The sequence below is a fragment of the Pteropus alecto genome, unplaced genomic scaffold, assembly GCF_000325575.1.
Source record: "Pteropus alecto unplaced genomic scaffold, ASM32557v1 scaffold12, whole genome shotgun sequence".
Lineage (NCBI taxonomy): Eukaryota > Metazoa > Chordata > Mammalia > Chiroptera > Pteropodidae > Pteropus > Pteropus alecto.
The window spans coordinates 2,946,330-2,964,793 of NW_006432669.1; the positions used below are offsets into that span (position 1 = coordinate 2,946,330).

General features: G+C 35.3%; 1 protein-coding gene across 3 annotated transcripts in view; it reads right to left on the reverse strand.

Moving 5' to 3' along the window:
- Positions 1-137: 137 nt before the first annotated feature.
- The window catches only part of MRE11 (MRE11 homolog, double strand break repair nuclease), a 57,251-nt gene continuing 38,924 nt past the window's right edge, over positions 138-18,464 (reverse strand). For all 3 annotated transcript variants that reach the window (XM_015585985.2, XM_006907481.3, XM_015585983.2), the window contains exons 17-20: positions 12,448-12,506; positions 12,117-12,184; positions 6,116-6,197; positions 138-3,736 (exon numbers count right to left, since the gene is read on the reverse strand). In XM_015585985.2, the coding sequence (XP_015441471.1) occupies positions 3,680-3,736; positions 6,116-6,197; positions 12,117-12,184; positions 12,448-12,506 (266 nt within the window). In that variant the 3' untranslated portion in view covers positions 138-3,679. The remainder of the gene's footprint in view (positions 3,737-6,115; positions 6,198-12,116; positions 12,185-12,447; positions 12,507-18,464) is intronic.

Here is an 18,464-nt window from a genome sequence, read left to right on the forward strand (position 1 = left end):
GGTGTTGGGCAAACTGCACATGAATTATCAAGATTGCAAGTGGGTCTAGGAAACAGAGTGTGGCCTGGGCCAACCAGCCTAATATCCACTGCATTTGTTTTGGCTAATCAAGTATTACGTGCAACCAATGGCCAAGAGAGCTTTGGAAATCACTTTATTACTTCTGACGTCAAGGCACAGAGATTAAATATTCTTTTGACACAGATTGAGTGCTAATATCTAAATCATACATTGAAAAGCAGTACAAGTATCCCTCACAGCAGACAATGACGGTTTAATTAAAACCAGGTATGGAAAAATCAGGATGTCAAGATAAATACCAAGATGACCACATACATTGATACAGGGATTATATGATTTGGGGTTCTAATTCAACAATTTTTGTTAGTAGTCACGCCAAAAGTAACTGGGAAAATATGTACCTAATTGTTAAGAGGTTATGTCTGGGGACGGGAGTAAAAAGAAATATTCATTTCGATACATATTTCAATATCTGAATTTTGAAGATTGCCTTTACAATTTAAAAACAAATCAGATCTAGTGATTGGCCATGGTAAAAATATATAAATGTACATGGCAATAGCAAGCTATGTAAACTGGCTTCATAGTGATCAAACTAAAATTCTAGTATTTTCAGACCTAGCTAATAAATATTAAGTTTGAAAATATTAAAGAGGAATGAGATAAGCAAATAATGAAATATGGATATTTTTCATTCAATAGGGAAGCTCTTTGGACTCAAAACATCAAACCTTTATTCCATAAAACATATAATAATCTTAATGGTAGTTAACTTTAAAAAGCCACAAATACTATGAATTAAATATATGATACAGAAAAAAAAAAAGACATCAGATTATGTTGGGGGAAAGATATTTTAAATACAGTACATTTCCACAGCAAAATTTTCAATGGGATACTTTTTTATTCGGTTCTTTTTTCTAATAAAGAGTTTTTCTCTTTGTTTACTAAAATATTTTCTAGTCGACCTTTATATGTAAAATTTATCAAACAGGCAATTCCCTTAAGAACAGGCTGAGCCAGATGAAATGTGTAAACCAATTTACATATAAAATTAGAAGGCTAATTTTGGTATTACTGCATAGGTTTAGCATTATTGCATAGGTTCCAAAGTTTTTGCAAAACAACACTAACTTCTTAATTTTAGATTTGTAGTTGCATCATCCTATCTGCCACCTACTGATGGAAGCACCACCTTGTGGCAAAAGTAAGTTTCTGAATTACAGAAGTCAAGACGGTCACCCAGAGAGAACAACTGGTAGCCTTCCTGACACTAGTGATGTTCTATTTCCTATCTGTATAGAGATGCCATGAGTACTCACTTTGTAATTATTTGTTAAACCACATGACTTTTCTGATATTGTATTTTGCAATTTTAAAAGTTTAGGAAAAAAATATTTTATGTGTACCTGAACTAAAAATAATAGGCCTAAATGCTTAAATTTTCTAAGCACTGGTCATACTTCCCAGAACTACAATGTATCTGTAACCTTGTAAATGCACTACTGTATTTTTATGATAGGAAACAAAGCACCAGAAAGAGATACATTCTTTGGTAAGAGATGGAAGGATTTTTTCCCCAGAATGTTTTCATCACTGCTGTCAGCCTCCAAAACTGCAGGTACTCTGTAATCATGTGGAATAACCTCCACACACCTATACTAACATGTCTGAAACTGTCTAAAATACACTAGATTGTACTACATCAATACGGAATATCAAGGATATATGGCATAATTAACTATGCAACAATATTCAATCAAAAAGGTTTTTCTTTCATGTTTTATTTACCGCATTTCCAGGAAGTGACACATACTAACTAGTCACAGAATACTTGAATTAGTTGAAGGAAATTTCACCTATCTCTAACTGCCATTGAATCACTTTTCCTAGGAGCTAAGTGCACCACATTTAGAACCTCTTTCAATCTGTAATTTTTTTAAAAGGAAAAAGCCTATTCTTTTTTCTCAGGAAATCGGTCAGGATCCTTTAGTGGCCACCTCCCTCACTAAGACCCTCGCCCAAGCACATCTATTTCAGTGGCAGGTGAGAAGAGCCAGTAGCTGATGCTACCCTGTGGAGGGGAAGCACTGCATCCTCAGGGACTGCCACTGAACTATCTTCCATTAGACCATGGAAAGCAACTCTCACTCCTGATTTCATCTCTGCTTCATTCAAACATTGGGAATGTTAAAGATGTGGACAGATGTGCCTGAGAATATTTCACAGGACAATGCCTTCTGCTGAGTTAACGCTACCTGCTAAAATAATCCTTATGTTCAAGTTAGGTACAGAAAATATTTTTAAAGAAACTCGGAATGTTACATCACAATTGCTGACTTAAGCCATTTCATAGAGCTATATAACAAAAAGGGAGCCACTATGCAAATGTTCTTGACACATCCCAAGTATGAATATGCCAATAATCATAAATATGGCTCAGTCAAGCATTTGTCTCTATATATGAAAAAATGTCAGGCTGTTGTACCACCAAGATCTATAACTTCAATAGGGGTCTTCAAATACAGCTGCCTCATAGGTGAAAAGAAGGAATATTCTCAGGGGTCTTTTAACAGAGTCTTAAAATGGAGAATAAAATTATTGAACTTTAAAGAGGTCAAATTCTTATGTCCCCGTGAATGCAAGTAAGAAAATATAAACTTAACATGAGCTGTTTCACTAAGATTTCTGGAATAGTTCAGGCCTAATAGTTCAGGCCTAATATTTCAGGCCTAATGTTAAGATAAAATATTATTAATGAGAAATCTTGGCATTGATATTCCAGAGAAGTTATAGTTCAATATTTTAATCAAATATAACCATTTAAAAACTAAAAAATTTCTTCAATATTTTAAGAAAAATATAGTTCCTTTTCCTCCTAGAAAGAGACATACAGAGAGAGAGAATCATGAATAATAATGGAGAAAATGACTACCACTCAATGGGAAACAATCTTTTAACTGAAATAAAAAACTCAATAATTCCAACAGACTTCTATTTTTTAATAAAAACATATATCTAATTACTCAAAGTATAAGGAACATCTTAATTATTCAAAGTCTCTGTGGCTAATACTATCACAAGCATTAGAAAAGAGAATGCACAGTAACAAAAAGCAAGCTTAGGCATAGCTGGTTTACCTTCAGGAAATCAAGAATCTCTAGAAATTATTAAAATTATAAAAAGGTTAAATTTTATATGCCCTTTTTCTCAACTTTGATTAAATGTGACTACATTAAAATATTGACAGTCTTTGCGAAGCAGAAATGTATAATGGTATATTTATTTTAATCCTTCTTTAAGAATGATATCTAAACAAAGCTCAGACTAAGACACACACTAATACATGTCAGGAAAATAACAGTATAAATTTTATACCGCATTGTCAGGTAATGTTAACAACCAGATTCAAAAAATAAGGAAAACCAATGCTATTTTACATGTCTTTGAGCCGGGAAGTTTCTCAAGTAATGGTGTCATATTCAGGAAATGATACTTAAAAATAGAAATTCTTATACATTAGTCTCTCTGTTAAATATGTCTCTTTCAAATCCTTCGGTTAACAACAATACTTTAAAAATCTTCAATTGTAAACTCTTAGCTTGCAACGTTTTGATTTTTCCTGAATCTTGAAAACTTCAAAATGCCATTAAAAATATCATCTTCTGTTTCTTCTTAAAGAACTAATGTTCATAAAAGGATCATCATCATCATCCTGAAATGATATACAAACGTTATTTTAGTGATTGTTCCACACTTCACTGAGGCAAGACAGAAGATCTTATGGGCAAAACAATACCAGTAATTTTCTCCTATCACATGAGGTAGACTTTCATTTTTCTGTTTCCTTTATAAACACTACTAGTTTGTCAATTTATGTTTTCTCTTCCTCCTTTCCTTAGTAGCTATTTCACCATTGAAGTAAATAAGTCCAATTAAATTCTTAGCAAACAACAAGAATAAAAATTTATCATGTTATATATGTGTGTATAACTACCTACAAAATTGACCAGATATATATCACTTATCTATTAACCTTAATAAAGGCAAGTAAGTGTGGGCAAGCCAGAAAAATACTCAAGTCATTTCTATTTGGTTTTTAAATAGGTTTTTTTAATTTACATTTTATTACTATAGTAGCTCATGTTCTGAAAACTCAGACAAAAAATTAATAAAGTCACATGACCTAACTCAGAAATAGCTGTAATTCTTCGTACTCATTACTCCTTTAGTGCCAGAAATAGCTACTTTTAGACTGATGCAAGAAAAGAACTTAGCAATCTTTCAAATATTTTTTTTGGGAAAAGAAATAGATGGAGTATTTCATCAGAGTTCCCAGGCTGCTGGGCTGTGTTATATGCGTTGTAAAAACAGACAGGAATATCAGAAATTAACTAAGAAATTAAAAAGAATGAAAACTAATGAACCTCGGATATGCCCCAGTTATATAATTTGATAAAGATAACACTGAATTGATTCTTATGTATTTTACAACAAATACTCAAGAAAAAAAAGCAAATTTGTGATTTATGTTTCTTTTAAGACATCAATAAAAAGGAATAATTATTTGGTGTTAGGTTTTGTTGGTGGTATTAATACATTCAAATGTTAGCTAAGTTAGCTATTTCCGGTGAGAAATGGATGTTCTGAGAATTCACTTTCATTTACTGATTCATTTTCTGCTACTATCAAAGGCAGAACTTGTTAATAAACTAGAGATATATCCAAAGTTTAACAGAGTATTTGCTAATAGTTCTTTGCAGTTAACATGAACTATATAAATTTTTAAACTCTAATGTATAATCACAGGTATGTCTACAGGCTTTGAAATTAATAAACCAGTCAATAACCTCTCACTTCTCTCCTGGAGGCAACACATAAGTATTTAATTAGTGGACTGAGCTCGTGCTGCCATTTTTCTCTGCAGCCTGAATTCTGGTGAGTCTTCTCCTCAAGCTGTTCCAAAACCACAGCTGGGATACAGGGAACATGACAACAACAGTTGAAGCTCAAAATAAAAGGAGTGAGTCACATGCTATAACAGGGATGAACCTGGGGGACATTATGCTCAGTCAAACACGCCAGTCACAAAAAGGCAAATACTGTGTTATTCTACTCATATAAGGTATCTAAAGTAGTCAAATTCATAGAGACAGAAAGTAGAAGGCTGGTTGCCAGGGGCTGGGAGGAAGGAGAAATGGGGAGTTGTTCAATAGGCAGAGATTTGCGGTTTGGGAATATGAAAAAGTTCTGCAGATCTGTTACACAACAGTGAATATCTTAACACTACTGAACTGCACACTTAAAAATGGCTAAGATGATAAAGCTTTATGTTAAGTGTTTTTACCACAATTAAATTTTTAAAAATAAATGAAAGGAGTGATAGGCTTAAGAGAAACACTTTCGAGCAATTCAACAAAAACTAGCAAAGGCCACTCAAATGGCAGCCATGGAGAAAAAGGAGAGGCCACACTATCCTTTAGTCATGTAGCTTTAATTCAACTTAGCTGAAATGATAAATGAATACAGGCAAGGGGCAAGTCCTGATTCTACCTCTTCTTATTCCTTCTCATTAAAGTTAGAGATTTTATAGTATTCTGGTCCAGACAACCATTTTGAATTCTAATTTCTTCTATATATCTTACCATATGGCATTTCACTCAATATCTGAACGCTTCTGTGACAAGAAAATTATCACCATATACCATCTTATATAGGAAATGTTTGGACATACAGTGGGTAATTAATAAATATTCTATTAAAGTAACATTAAAAGCTTTTAAGATAGCATCACCATCATTTCTCCAACTATAAATGACAGAAGCTGAAAAAACTATTCTGATCCTACTGCTAAGTGGACAAGTTAGGGTTGAGTGAATATTCTATTTTAAAAATCTGCATCCCTTTCACATCTGTAGTATTTACATTGATGAGCGCTCAAAAGGGGCTACTTATGGACTCAACAGTAACTATAGTTTAAAGGAAGGTTATCAATGAAACTATTTTTAAAAATCATTTCAGTAACTAGCTTAGCAGTCCCTACTTAAAATTTATAAGCAGTTAAAATTAAGCTTTAACAATTTTACTTTATTACCTCATCTGATTCAAAATTGACCCCTTTACTTTTTTGGCTCTGGGACATGCATTTGCTTGATGATGATGACGTGTTCGACCACCTGAGGTAAAAACAAGAAAAAAATAAAGAAAATGAACCAGAGAATTCAACAAAGGTGCCCTTCTAAGTTTTTCATTCTAATAGTAGCTATGAATAAAAATAACTAACATATTCCCTTCAATCTACATTAGAAGCAGCAAGAAGTTAATGGTGAGGAAAAAGACTCTGGGTCTGAATTCCAGTTTTGGTATTTACTAGCTGTGTGGCTTTAGGAAAGTTACTTGGCCCCTCTGTGCCTCAATTTTCTCTACTGTAAAATGAGGCTGAGAATAATTTTTTAAAGATTAAATGTGTCAATATATTTCAACACTTAGAGATCAGTACCTAACACATATATTAGCACTACACAGATGCTTACTTATATTATTATTATAGTGTCTACTATCATCCCCCACTCCTACAAATTGTGGCAACACTGAAATGTTTTTCTATCCAAATCTCAGTTATGTTTCTGTAATAGACAAAAGTTATCTTCCGAAAGGCTCTCTCCACTTTCTAGGGTTGCCTCACTGTTTGCGTTATTCGTGTTCAATCCAAATCAAATAGCAAATATTTACGGAGTGCTCTGCTCCTTGCCAAATACTATGATAGGCCCTGGAAAATATCAATGAACAAGAAAATTGTGATTCCTACCTGTGTGAAGCTTAACTTATGGAAATGGAACTGATATTCCTGTCTTTTTATTAATAAAAATTTTAAGTCTATCTTAGATCAGAGGCCAGCAAACTATAGCTAGGTGGACCAAATGCAACCTGCCTGTGTTTAAGGACCTGTGAGCTAAGAATGTTCACATTTTAAAATGGTTACATTTTAAATAGTTATATAAGTACACACATAATATCCTTGATTTTGCCTCTTGGTCTTCAAAGCCTAAATTATTTACCAATTGGCCATTTAAGAAAAAGTTTGCCAACTCTTATCTCAAACGAAAACAGTGTTTGTGAATTCTTGGCCAACTCTGGGATACTTCAGATGTTATTACAGCAAAAGAAATAGGTCTGGTCTTTTCTAGACAAAAAGGTTGAGAATCAAGAGGTATTATGTCAGAAGGAAACAAATGTCCACAGGTTCTTATATACAAAAGGAAGTGACAGGAGGATTTGTCAAGCAACATAGATTTAGAGGTAGAGGACCAAGGAATTTATCAATCGATCCATCTGGGGAGGTTCCATCTCTCTATACTTAACCAAAGCTGGAACTGGTCAATTGTTGACTTGTTTCCATCTGTGCCAACAAGAAGCAGATCATCAAAAGCAGAAAGCCACAGTACTAAGGTGGCAGTTAGGTTAAAGCATTGTTGTTGGAGGTTTGGGAAAAGGTGGAGGGTTATGGAAAGAAATATATATTAAGACCTGACTCTGCTTTCTGATGTCTCCCCAGACAAATAACTGATGGGGCCTAGAAACTAGCCAGGCATCTATGATAAACACTGGCTCATTTGATCAAAGGAAAAGCACTAATTCTTCATCAGAAGACCCCCACAGACCCAGAGATCTCATCTGTGACAGGTCTATCATCCTCAGAAATCAATGGTGGGAAGGGAAAAAAAAAATGGTTATACTGTTTTGACGTCTGGGCTGAAGAAATGAGCTTTTGTCCAGGGTGTCAAAAAGTGTTTGGTTTGATTAGCCTCATATGGATGGCTCAAAATAAGGGGGTGGAGGATATCAAATTGAGAGCCAGGAGCTGTAAGTTTTCACGATTTTTGTTCAGATGTAATTTAGAGCCATAAGTGAAAATTCCTATCTGGAGATATTCAGCGAATAAGTCAGCTGTAGCAGTGTTATAAGCATAAGAAAACATGTTAAATTGACCTTAGGCTGTGCCTGGCACAGAAAAGGTACCCCCAAAACGTTAGTTCCCCCCACTGCAAGGCGTGATAGAATGCTCTGTCTTTCCTCCTCCATCTGGCCAGACTGAGCCAGGCCTTCTCTCGCTTGCTGCTTTACAGAGAGGTGATTATTATCTGTCAGCTCTGTCAAATCTGGAAGGGTCCTCTTATTTCCAGTACAGCAAAGGTAGAGTTTGGAACAATTTTTCTAGGGAAAAATAGGCTTTCCATTGCCCATCTGGCAGAAGGAATTTTTACAGCTGGAAGTTTTTCCTTTTTAAACTTAACTGCCAGGAATATTAGTGCATATCATTCTCCCTTCCACTCTTGTTCTATTTCCCTAGCCTGTTATTTAATTTATTTAATAAGCACTTAAATAGCTGTTACTATGTGCCAGGCCCTATACTTAGCATTTTATAAACGTTACCTCATTTAAGCCTCACAACAACACTTTGAGGTAAATGTTACCTTTATTTTACAATGAGGGACACTAAAGAACAGAAAAATTAAAAAACTTGCATAAGGACCATACCTAGTAAGTGGCAGAGCTTAAGTACTTTAAATTTTAAGTGAAATAACCATAGAAATCATGCCATTACTAAATAATTCTTTAAAAAAAAAAGAGCCTAATTTGCCTTATTCAGATGCTGTCATCAGAAACACAAATCTGCCAAGGCTGAATCAGATTTCTTGCCAAAATGTTAATTTCTAAATTGCCTCTCATCATTTAAATGATTCTTATTGCTTGCACAATGGTCCGAGAACTTAATCTATTATGTTAAGAAGCAACAGCAGAGACAGAGTGAAGCAGACTGCCTGGCTCTGTGACCAGTTAGGTGACCTTAAGTAAGTTACTTAGACCACCCTCCTCACTGTCTTCAAAGGCAAAATGGGGATAATATAGTTATATATACTATATTTACTTCGTGGGGTGGTTGTGAGCCCTAAACAAGCTAATTCATATGTAAAGCCTCAAAACACTACCTGACAGATAAGAGTTTTAAACAATTTAGTTATTTTTATGACCTCATGAGTAAATAAGAAGTCAAAGGACATTTATTCTACTGAAAAGGAGATATCCCAAAATGCTAACAAAATCAAGATATATTTAAGGCTATTAAAGAAATATGTCAAACATACAAAAAATAGTATTCTCATTAGTTCTAATAACAAAAAATAAGGACCTAATTCAAGCTGAACTTCTATATTCCTCTCAACTATTGAGGCTCTACTAAAAAACAAAAACAAAAAGCTAGAACTGCTTCTGTTTGCGTGTTTTTTAATTTATAAAGACAAGAACAACCAAACAAGTACTCAGAAAGGGACTGTTTTCTATCGATGGATTGAGATATTCTGATATTCTTCCAATAAATCTTCTTTTCCCTAAGAAAATTTGAATTAAGTTTCTATCAGCTGGAACCAAAGGAGTCCTGTTTAATACATGGAACTCAAGCCTGTGATATTCAGGTAAATCTTCATATGAATTAATGGCCTCAAATATCTTCGACTACCTACCACAAATATACAAATTGATCTACACCTAAGCTCATCTTGGTATTTTTCACTCCTTTTCCAAAGGCCAGCATTGGCTTCAGCAACTCTATACTCTCCCAGGTTTTTCTCTTGTCTTTCTTGTTGTCTTTTCTACTTCACCTAAGCTCTAAAGAATGAAACCCAAGGATCAGAACGTAAGCCGTCTTTTCTCTCCACCTTCTCTTTCCAGGTGATTGATCCATTCCCATGGCTTTAAGTATCAGTTACATGCTGTTGAGAAGTAAATTTAGGCATCATTCAAATCTCTCATCTGAGCTCTAGACTCACCAATCACCTAAAACCTCCCTTCGTGTAAATTTCACAGGCATCTCAAACATTTCACATTGAAAGTAGAACTTTTATCTGCCTATTATTCCCTACAAAAAACGGTTTCTCTTCCTGTATGTCTTTCTCAGGGTATGGCACTAAGTGCTCGAGCAAGAAACCCGACAATCAACAATGATCCTGCCCCCTCATTCTCCCTCACTTCAAATACTCAATCCATCCCCAACTTCTGCCACGTCTGCCTGAAAACATATCTTGAAACACTCGATTCTCTCCATTTCCCAGCTACTACTCTGGTGCAAGTCTCCATCGTCTCTCTCACCTGGACTACCTATTTACAGTCCCTTTCGGGTCAGCCTGTCCCACTCCTGTCCTCCTGCACCACAGGGATCCTTATAAATATAAATCAAATGGTGCCATTACTCTCAAAATCATTCCCTGGCTTCCCTCTGCGTTTATAATAAAGTCCAAATTCCTTGTTCTGCTAACCTGTCCCTGCTTCAAGATGTGCTCCGACCTCTCTTCTATTCTCATCTCAAACCACCCCCTTTCCCGCCTCACTTTATTCGCTGGCTCCTAAACTGCGGCAAGCTTGTTTCTTCCTCAGGAAACTCTGCAAGGGCTTTTCCCGGATTTGTGCAGGGTCAAGTCTGTCTTAATAACATTTCAGCTTAAATGTAATCTCCTCAGGGGCTTTCCCTGATCATCCTTTCAAAGCAGATATCCGTGGCCTGTGACCTTACTCTTTGTTGCTGCACTCTGATGTCCTTCGAGCATTCTTACACATCTGTTATCATCGGCTCAAATGTTACCTACTTTCTTTGTAAACCCTTCAATGACCTATCCTAGAAAACATTGGCACTTCCCTTAGATTTCACCACATTCAAATAAAACATTTATCTTGGTGGGTTATTAGTGCTGTGATCAGCATACCATTAAAGTGTAAATTCCTGGGAGGAAGGAGACATTTCTTTCATATTTCTATCCCTAGCTCCTACATAATGTTTACCTGAATATGGAACTATCCTTACCAATTGTTCTAACATAGACTCTTAATTCATATAAAGTATATATTCTCAATGGGGGTCAATATCGTACCCGAGAAACAAAAAACAGGGGGTGGGATGGGTGAAAAATCTTAAGATATTACAATGGTTTTTGGCACTCCCAAGCTTGATCTTACCCAACAAAATTTCATTCTTTACCATTTACTTTCTAAATTAAAGTCATTTTAATTAATTTAAATCAAATTTAATTTTTATCCTTGGGTAATGAAAAAGGTTGAGACCATAAAAAAAGTTTGAGAAACAATGAGATAGCGCTTTTCCCTCAATCTCACCCTTATTTCTCTAACTTCTGCTCATATCATTTCTCTCAACTGTCACTCTCCACGCGCTAATCCAAATAATTCCTATCTTTAAAATCTCAGGTAAATTTTACTACAGTATAAAGCTTTTTCTTCTATGAGAGAGCCCATACTTCTTGCTCCTTTTTCTGTGGGCCTATAAGCACGCAAACCTAGTTTGTATCACAAAATTTCACACATAATTATGTACTGACTCAATCATCCCTTAATGGATTGAAATGTGTTCATCTCTTCCATTATAATTTATGTTGCCTGAAGGCAGTAACCATTTTAAAACATTTATTATGTCCCCCATTAGACCTAATATAATGCTCACACAGAAAATAAGTATGAAAAAAAAGTGCTTGATTATTTTCTTAAGTAGAAATTTTCATTAACTGAGCTTTAGTTAAGCAGTATTCATCTAAAATGTTAATACAGAAAAGAAAATGGTAATAATGAATCAAGACAAGCCACAAAGTAATAGACAAAAACCAAAAAGGACAGAAAAAGCATGTAAGTACTTTGAAGGCAGAGAATGTCAATATGATCCTCTTTTTAGCACCCTGTATAATTTAGTATATAAAAATATGATGATCAAGAGAAGCTGAAATCAAGTATTAACAAACTACAAAACTATTTTCTGTTAATTGGAGAGAACATAGTATTCCATCAAGAAAATCATCAGGTAATAAAGACAAAAGGAAATGATTACAGGTTATTTAAATTTTCAAAGAAAATATTTGCAATTATGCTGTATTGATTCTATGAAGTAGTACTTGGTCTATTTTTCACTTCTCTACTTACTTGACTAGTTGAAAATAAGCCTCCTAACCATCTGAGGCATAGAAAGATGTTGAAGCAGAATTCTGGATAATTTTTAATTTTTTCAAATGTTTCTTTTTATAGGAAGTCACTGTACTTACCTTTGATCTGTTTTTGAAGTGGTAGGAAAAATGTCTTCTTCCACATCTGATTCATCTACCTCAATCACCTAAAGGAATAAAAAGACAAAACAGCAAATAGTTTTTACAGAAATAGAACATTTAAATAAAAATGAATTAAATAACTGAATCTGAGGTTTTTTTAATATACCAAAAAATAATAAATAAATAAAAGTCACAAAAAGGAGGCAGAAACCATGTAAGCAGCATCTATTTAAACTAAAGCTTCCTCTATTTACTTTCAGATCAATTAGATAATTCATAACGCAGAAAACATCAATTATTAAAACAACTATAAAACTTTTTTTCTTACCTCCGAATAACTCTTAGTAGTAACATTTTGAGAAGGCTGCTGTCTCGCAGATCCAAAGGCTATAATGAAAAAGATAAAATAGCCATTATTTTGTTCTTAAAATAACTTAGAAAAATTTGCACATTTCTTTAGCTGAAGATTTCCTAAGTCCTACCTGCAAAAACTCATGATGACTAATTATAAAACCATTTGTATTTTTTACAATCTAAAGGGAGGTGCCATTCTACGTTCAAATAAATCAAAGCCTATCTGCAAGTTTCATATGATTTCTTGGCTAATTCAAATATAGTTACAAGCCATGTTCATAAATACACTTATACAGAAGGATAAAATCTGATCACCTGAGGGACTGAACTCCTAATATACTGAGGGTAACCTTCCTACGGTGTTCCTTCTCTTACAGTGGGCAATTCCCTCCCTATGGCTATGTTAGGAGCCAATATGAGCTTTCTTATTCTCCCCTATTTTGTTAACCATATTCGGTACCTAAGAAATAGTCTAGAGGCAAATTCTGGAAACGCGGCATATCTGATAAAATTTTTGAACCCTTACTTTTTAAACTTTACAGACTTGGTTAGAAACATGAAATTCAGTTAACCATTTATTTTTCCTGAGCCCAAAACTGTGATATTATGATTTTATAATAAGAAACAGATATTTGGTCTTTGTCTCAATTTCTGGCACAGAGCTCCTAAAACTCTCTAAATTTCTGAAGTGATGAAACCCATAAAGGCATCTTTTGTTATGTTAATACAGTGACTTTAGGAAAGTAGGGGCAGATTACCAGGGGATCAGTCTCATTCTGATTTCTGGGGAGGGGAGGGACTGGAGGTTAAATCAATCACCAAAGTAAATGAACAAACAAAACAGAAACAGACTGATTGATACAGAGAACAAATTGATGGTTGCCAGATGGGAAGGGGCTTGGGAGCCAGGTGAAAAAGGTGAAGGGATCAAGAAGTACAAATTAATTGGTAGTTACAAAAGTCACGAGGATATAAAGTACAGCATAGGGAATATCGTCAATAATACTGCAATAACTGTGTATGGTCAGGTGGATACCAGACTTATCAGGCGGATCACTTCACAAATTTTATAAATGTCTAACCACTATGCTGTATACCAGAAAGTAATATTGAATGTCAACTGTAATTGAAAAAAAAATTATTAGAATCTTCCTCACCAAATAAAGTACCCATGGCCAAAGATTTAATCAATTGTGTCTGTGTTATGAAGCCTCCATATAAACCCAAAAGGAAGAGGTTTGAGGAGCTTCCAGATGGGAGAACCACAACACTTCCATCATGTCAGGCCCCAGACTCCTGAGGAGACAAGCTTCTTCTTTATGTATCTTTTCGTCTGGCTGTGGATTCGTATCCTTTAATATCCTTTGTAATAAACCAGTAATCTAGTTTTCCTGAGTTCCGTGAGCTGCCCCAGCAAACTAATCTAAGCCAAGGAGGGGGTCGTAGGAACTTCTGATTTACAGCCAGTTGGTCAAAACCACTCACTCACTGGTCACAACCTGGATTCAGACTGGCATCTGAAGCAGAGGGGAGCAGTCTTGTGGGATTGAGACCTTAACCTGAGGAACCTGACACTGTCTCTGGGTGGAAAATGTTAAAACTAAGTTAAACTGTAGGGCTCTTGGCTGGTGTCCCAGAGAACTGCTTGGTGGTGTGGGGACCGCACGCCCCACCCCTTCCCCCACCCTGCGCCGACCCCTGCCCTCCACACACACATACACACTTTGGAATTGGGTGCAGAATATTAAAAATCTGGAATAAATTTCAAACAGCCAATCAGAGGTTTATTTTCTCCCAAGCATTACCAGTTTCCTAACATTAAAAAATGTCTCCCCAAGACAACCCCCAACAGGGCAAGAGGAGAAAAAAGAGACAAGAGGACTTGAAAAGTTAAATACTCAAAGAATTTCATAAAGTTCAAAATTCTCCTAGTCAGAAAACTCAGAATCTTTCTACCTCGCCTAAATTTATGATCTGCTCATTTTTTCCTACTCCAGGTTCCACCCCCAATTTGTGATGTCCACCTGGGAAGACAAAGGGCAGAGGCAGCATTCTTGTCAATTAGTGGCCTCACATCCTACTCTACTTCCATTTAAAAGGCTGGACAGGGCAACTGGGTAACAAAGCCAGTCATCATGACTCTTTTTTTGAGGTGATATTTCCTGTGATTTTAATTTGCATTTCCCTGATGATTAATGATGCTGAGCATCTTTATGTGTATTTGTATTGGGGTACATTTTACATGCAGTGATAGTCACCCTTTGTAATCATACAATTTTATGAATTTTGGCCAAACTTTACAGTTGCATAACCGCTTGAAAATCGAGATAGGGAATATTCCTTTCATGCCAAAAAGTTCTCAAGTGCCCCTTTGTGGCCAATTCCCTCACCCACCTCTAATTCCTGGCAATGACTGGCATAATTTCTTTCTCTGTAGTTTGGCCTTTGTCATATAAATGGAATCATACAGTATGCTACCTTTTGAGTCTGGCTTCTCTTACTTGGCATAATACTTTTGAGAGTCATTCATTCATGTTGCTGCATGTATAAGTAGTTTGTTCCTTTTTACTGCTGAGTCCTATTCTATTTTATGAATGCACCAGAACTTGTTAACCAATTCACCAGTTGCTGGACAACATTTAGGTTGTTTCCTGTTTGGGAAAGAGAACATCCTGACTCTTTAAAAAGAATATTTCTGCTTAATAGTTATTCACTAATTGACTCCTCAAACTTTAGATCCTTGAAAAGAAGAGCTCTCCTTTCTTTTTATCCCCAGTGGATAGCAAACAATAAATAAATTCACATAATTAATGTTATCAGAAAAGAAGCACTGAATTTTGTTAGGAAGGCAATACAGTATGGTGGTTAAGAACTGTCTCGTAGAATGAGACTTATTTTGACTTACAAGCTGGGTGACTATAGCCAAGTTCTTTTGGCTTAAGTCTCGGTTTCCTCACCTGTAATATAGTGTTAATACTACTTCATGCAGAAATTCGTTCAAACGATAAAGAGGTAGTTAATGTAAATTGCTTTGGCAAATGCACAGACGTCGTAGCATTACTAACTACAAAAAATGTAGCTAGTAATAGTAGGGGTAAATGTATTAGCAGCAGTGGTAACCACTATGGTAAAGTGTAAAGGCAAAGGCTTCAAAGCTATTTTTTATTTGTTTTAGTCATCATCCTCTGCAGATGAACTTCAATGGAAAATTCCAGGCTGTCACCTTTTATATACAGCCTCTGCTAGCTTTAAACATAATACCTAGCTTTCCCAACAATATCCAGTACAATAACGAATCTCTATACTCCATGGAGCTTGTTATTACAGAATCTGACCATTATCTCCATTTACAGTAGGGATCTAGCAGTTATATTTTTAAAGTTGCTTTTGTCCCAAAGTCATGTTAACTATAGTTAATACCCCATGGTTATTCTGTCAGCGACTTAAACACCAAATCTAACCTGATAAAAATGTACACATATGTATAAAAAGTCAATTTCATTTTTCAAAAAAAGGCCCAATGTTGGAGGTAATCAGTTAAACTGAAAAACCACTAGACTGAATCAATTACATAAAAGACAAATTGAAACTATAAAACATCCATTTTCATAAGTTACTGTAAACATTGCCACTAACTCCAACAGCAGCAATCCTTTCTTTGATTCTTACTAAGTGCTATATTCAGTAACGTATGTTCATAAGTTTATTTAATACTTCTAACTATTCTGTGAAGTCAGTACTACATTGCCAATTTTATAAGTAAGGGAGCTGAAGCTTATAGAATAATAGTTTACATTTACTGGAGCTTAATATGTACAAATACTGTGCCAGGTATTTCACATGCATTTTCTCATGAATCCTCAAAATAACCCATAAAATGCAACCATTATCCCATCTGACAGATGAGGACACTGAAGCTTAGAGTTGGAAAGCTTAATTAATCTGTTAGGGAACACACAGCTAGTAAATCGAGGAATCAGAATTCAAACCAAGGTCTGTCTGACTTTAGAACCACATTTTTAACCTTTATGATACACGATCTCTAAGTAATTTTTATTCAGCCATTCTCAAGTACTTAATGAACATATACTGTGTGCCAGGCACTGTAGATACCATGATGATCAAAATAGTGCAATCCCTTTCACCAGGTACTTATAGTGCAAGGGCACCAAGCCGGGGGAGAAAGAGCTGGCCGGCCACACCAGATGTGACTCATGACTCTAGAGCATGAGTTCTTAACCATCCATTGTAAAAAGTACTGCAATAAGATTTTTGCCTGGAACATAATTCAGGAAATCCTAAGTTTCATATTAATTTGGCTTACTTACATAGCCTCTTTTTACAAATGAATATAATTACTTAAAAAAATGTTTAGTCATGCCTATCTGTGAAAATTCTAAAGCACTACAACGGGTCTCTTGTTTTCTTCACAAATAGAAGCTTTCTTCCACATTATCAATGGGTGACAGAGCAGGAATCACTAAAGAGCGTCTTTTAAAGTTTCACTGGCATAGTGGTTTCTGAAAGGACCTGATGTTAAAAAGTAAAAGAAATGTTCACAAAACCCCTAGAGACATAGAGTTCTAGTTGCAAAAAAGGCAACCAGGATGAATTTTAAATACAGAAAAAAAACAACTCTGTACCTGTTCCTTGTAAGTTAGATTATTCAAACACTTCTGCTGAAAACAACCCAAATTACCAAACCAAACATTAAAAAGAAAATCTTAATGGCACTGAAGAGTTAATCACATAGTAAAGAACAAACAGACCAAAACCGAAGAAAAGCTAGAATTCAAAGAGGCTAGTATAGTAGAGGCATTTTCCCTAAGGATACCAGTTGATGCAGGCAAATGTTAGCAATGGTTTTGACAGTTCTGTAGGAAGACGCAGAGAGCTACCATAGTCTGAGACTGTTCAAGGTGGGGAGCCTGATGCATTTCCACCCTACATTAAGTTGGGACATCAAAGCTTAAGGGGAGAAGCAGACACAAACAGGATTTTACAAATACATATCACCTGACTGGCACACAGGTATAAATTTAAGGTGGCACACAGGAATAAATTTAAGGTGGTCTAAGACTAGTGGTGCCCCTAGAAGCCTGGGAAAACAAATGTGAATCTTCTCTGGAGGAAGATATCTTCATCCAAGATCTCAAATTATTCGTACTGCTGGTTTTGGGGGGACAACAGATAACAGCATACAAGAAAACAAGTTACCATACATGAGAAGCGACAGAATCAAAAACAGCAATAGAAAAGGCCGAAGACATTCAGATACTGGGTTGTTAGATACAGAATACAAAAAGAAAAAAAATCCTTACTGTGCATTTAAAAAGAACCAAAAAGAATTTCAACCCTCCCTTCCCCACAAAAAAAGAAAATTAAAAATTTAACGGACAGTTTTAAGAACAGATGAGTGAACTGGAAGACTGATCAGAAATAATTACTCAGAACATAACACAGGGAAATAAAACAACAGAAAATACAAGAAAGGTTAAGAATCATAAAAAGAAAGAGTTAAAAGGTCATATATATTTATTTAACTGAAGACCCAAAAAGGAGAAAAAGAACAGTATAGAGGTAATACCTAAGGGCATAACAGCTAAGGATTTTCTAGTAACGATGAAAGACCAATCCACAGTTCATGACACCTAATAAATCCTAAGCGGGATGGAAAAAAAAAAAAAAATCCCATTATCTAGACTCATTATAGTGAAACTGCAGAACACCAAGACAGCCAGCTGGAAGAAAAACAGACTCAAAAAAAAGGCAACAAGTTTATCTGCTTTCTTAGCAATAGCAATAGAAACCAGAAGACTCATTTTAAATGATTAATTCTACCTACTGATATCAAATTAAAACATGAGTGGGCTAAGGTAAAGGTGGGTAATTTATAACACCTATGCCTCTGTGTTGCATGCTAACCAACTTTTGGTGGTTTAACATGAAACTGTTCATATTTCATTCACTCTTCTAATTCCCTCTGCTTTC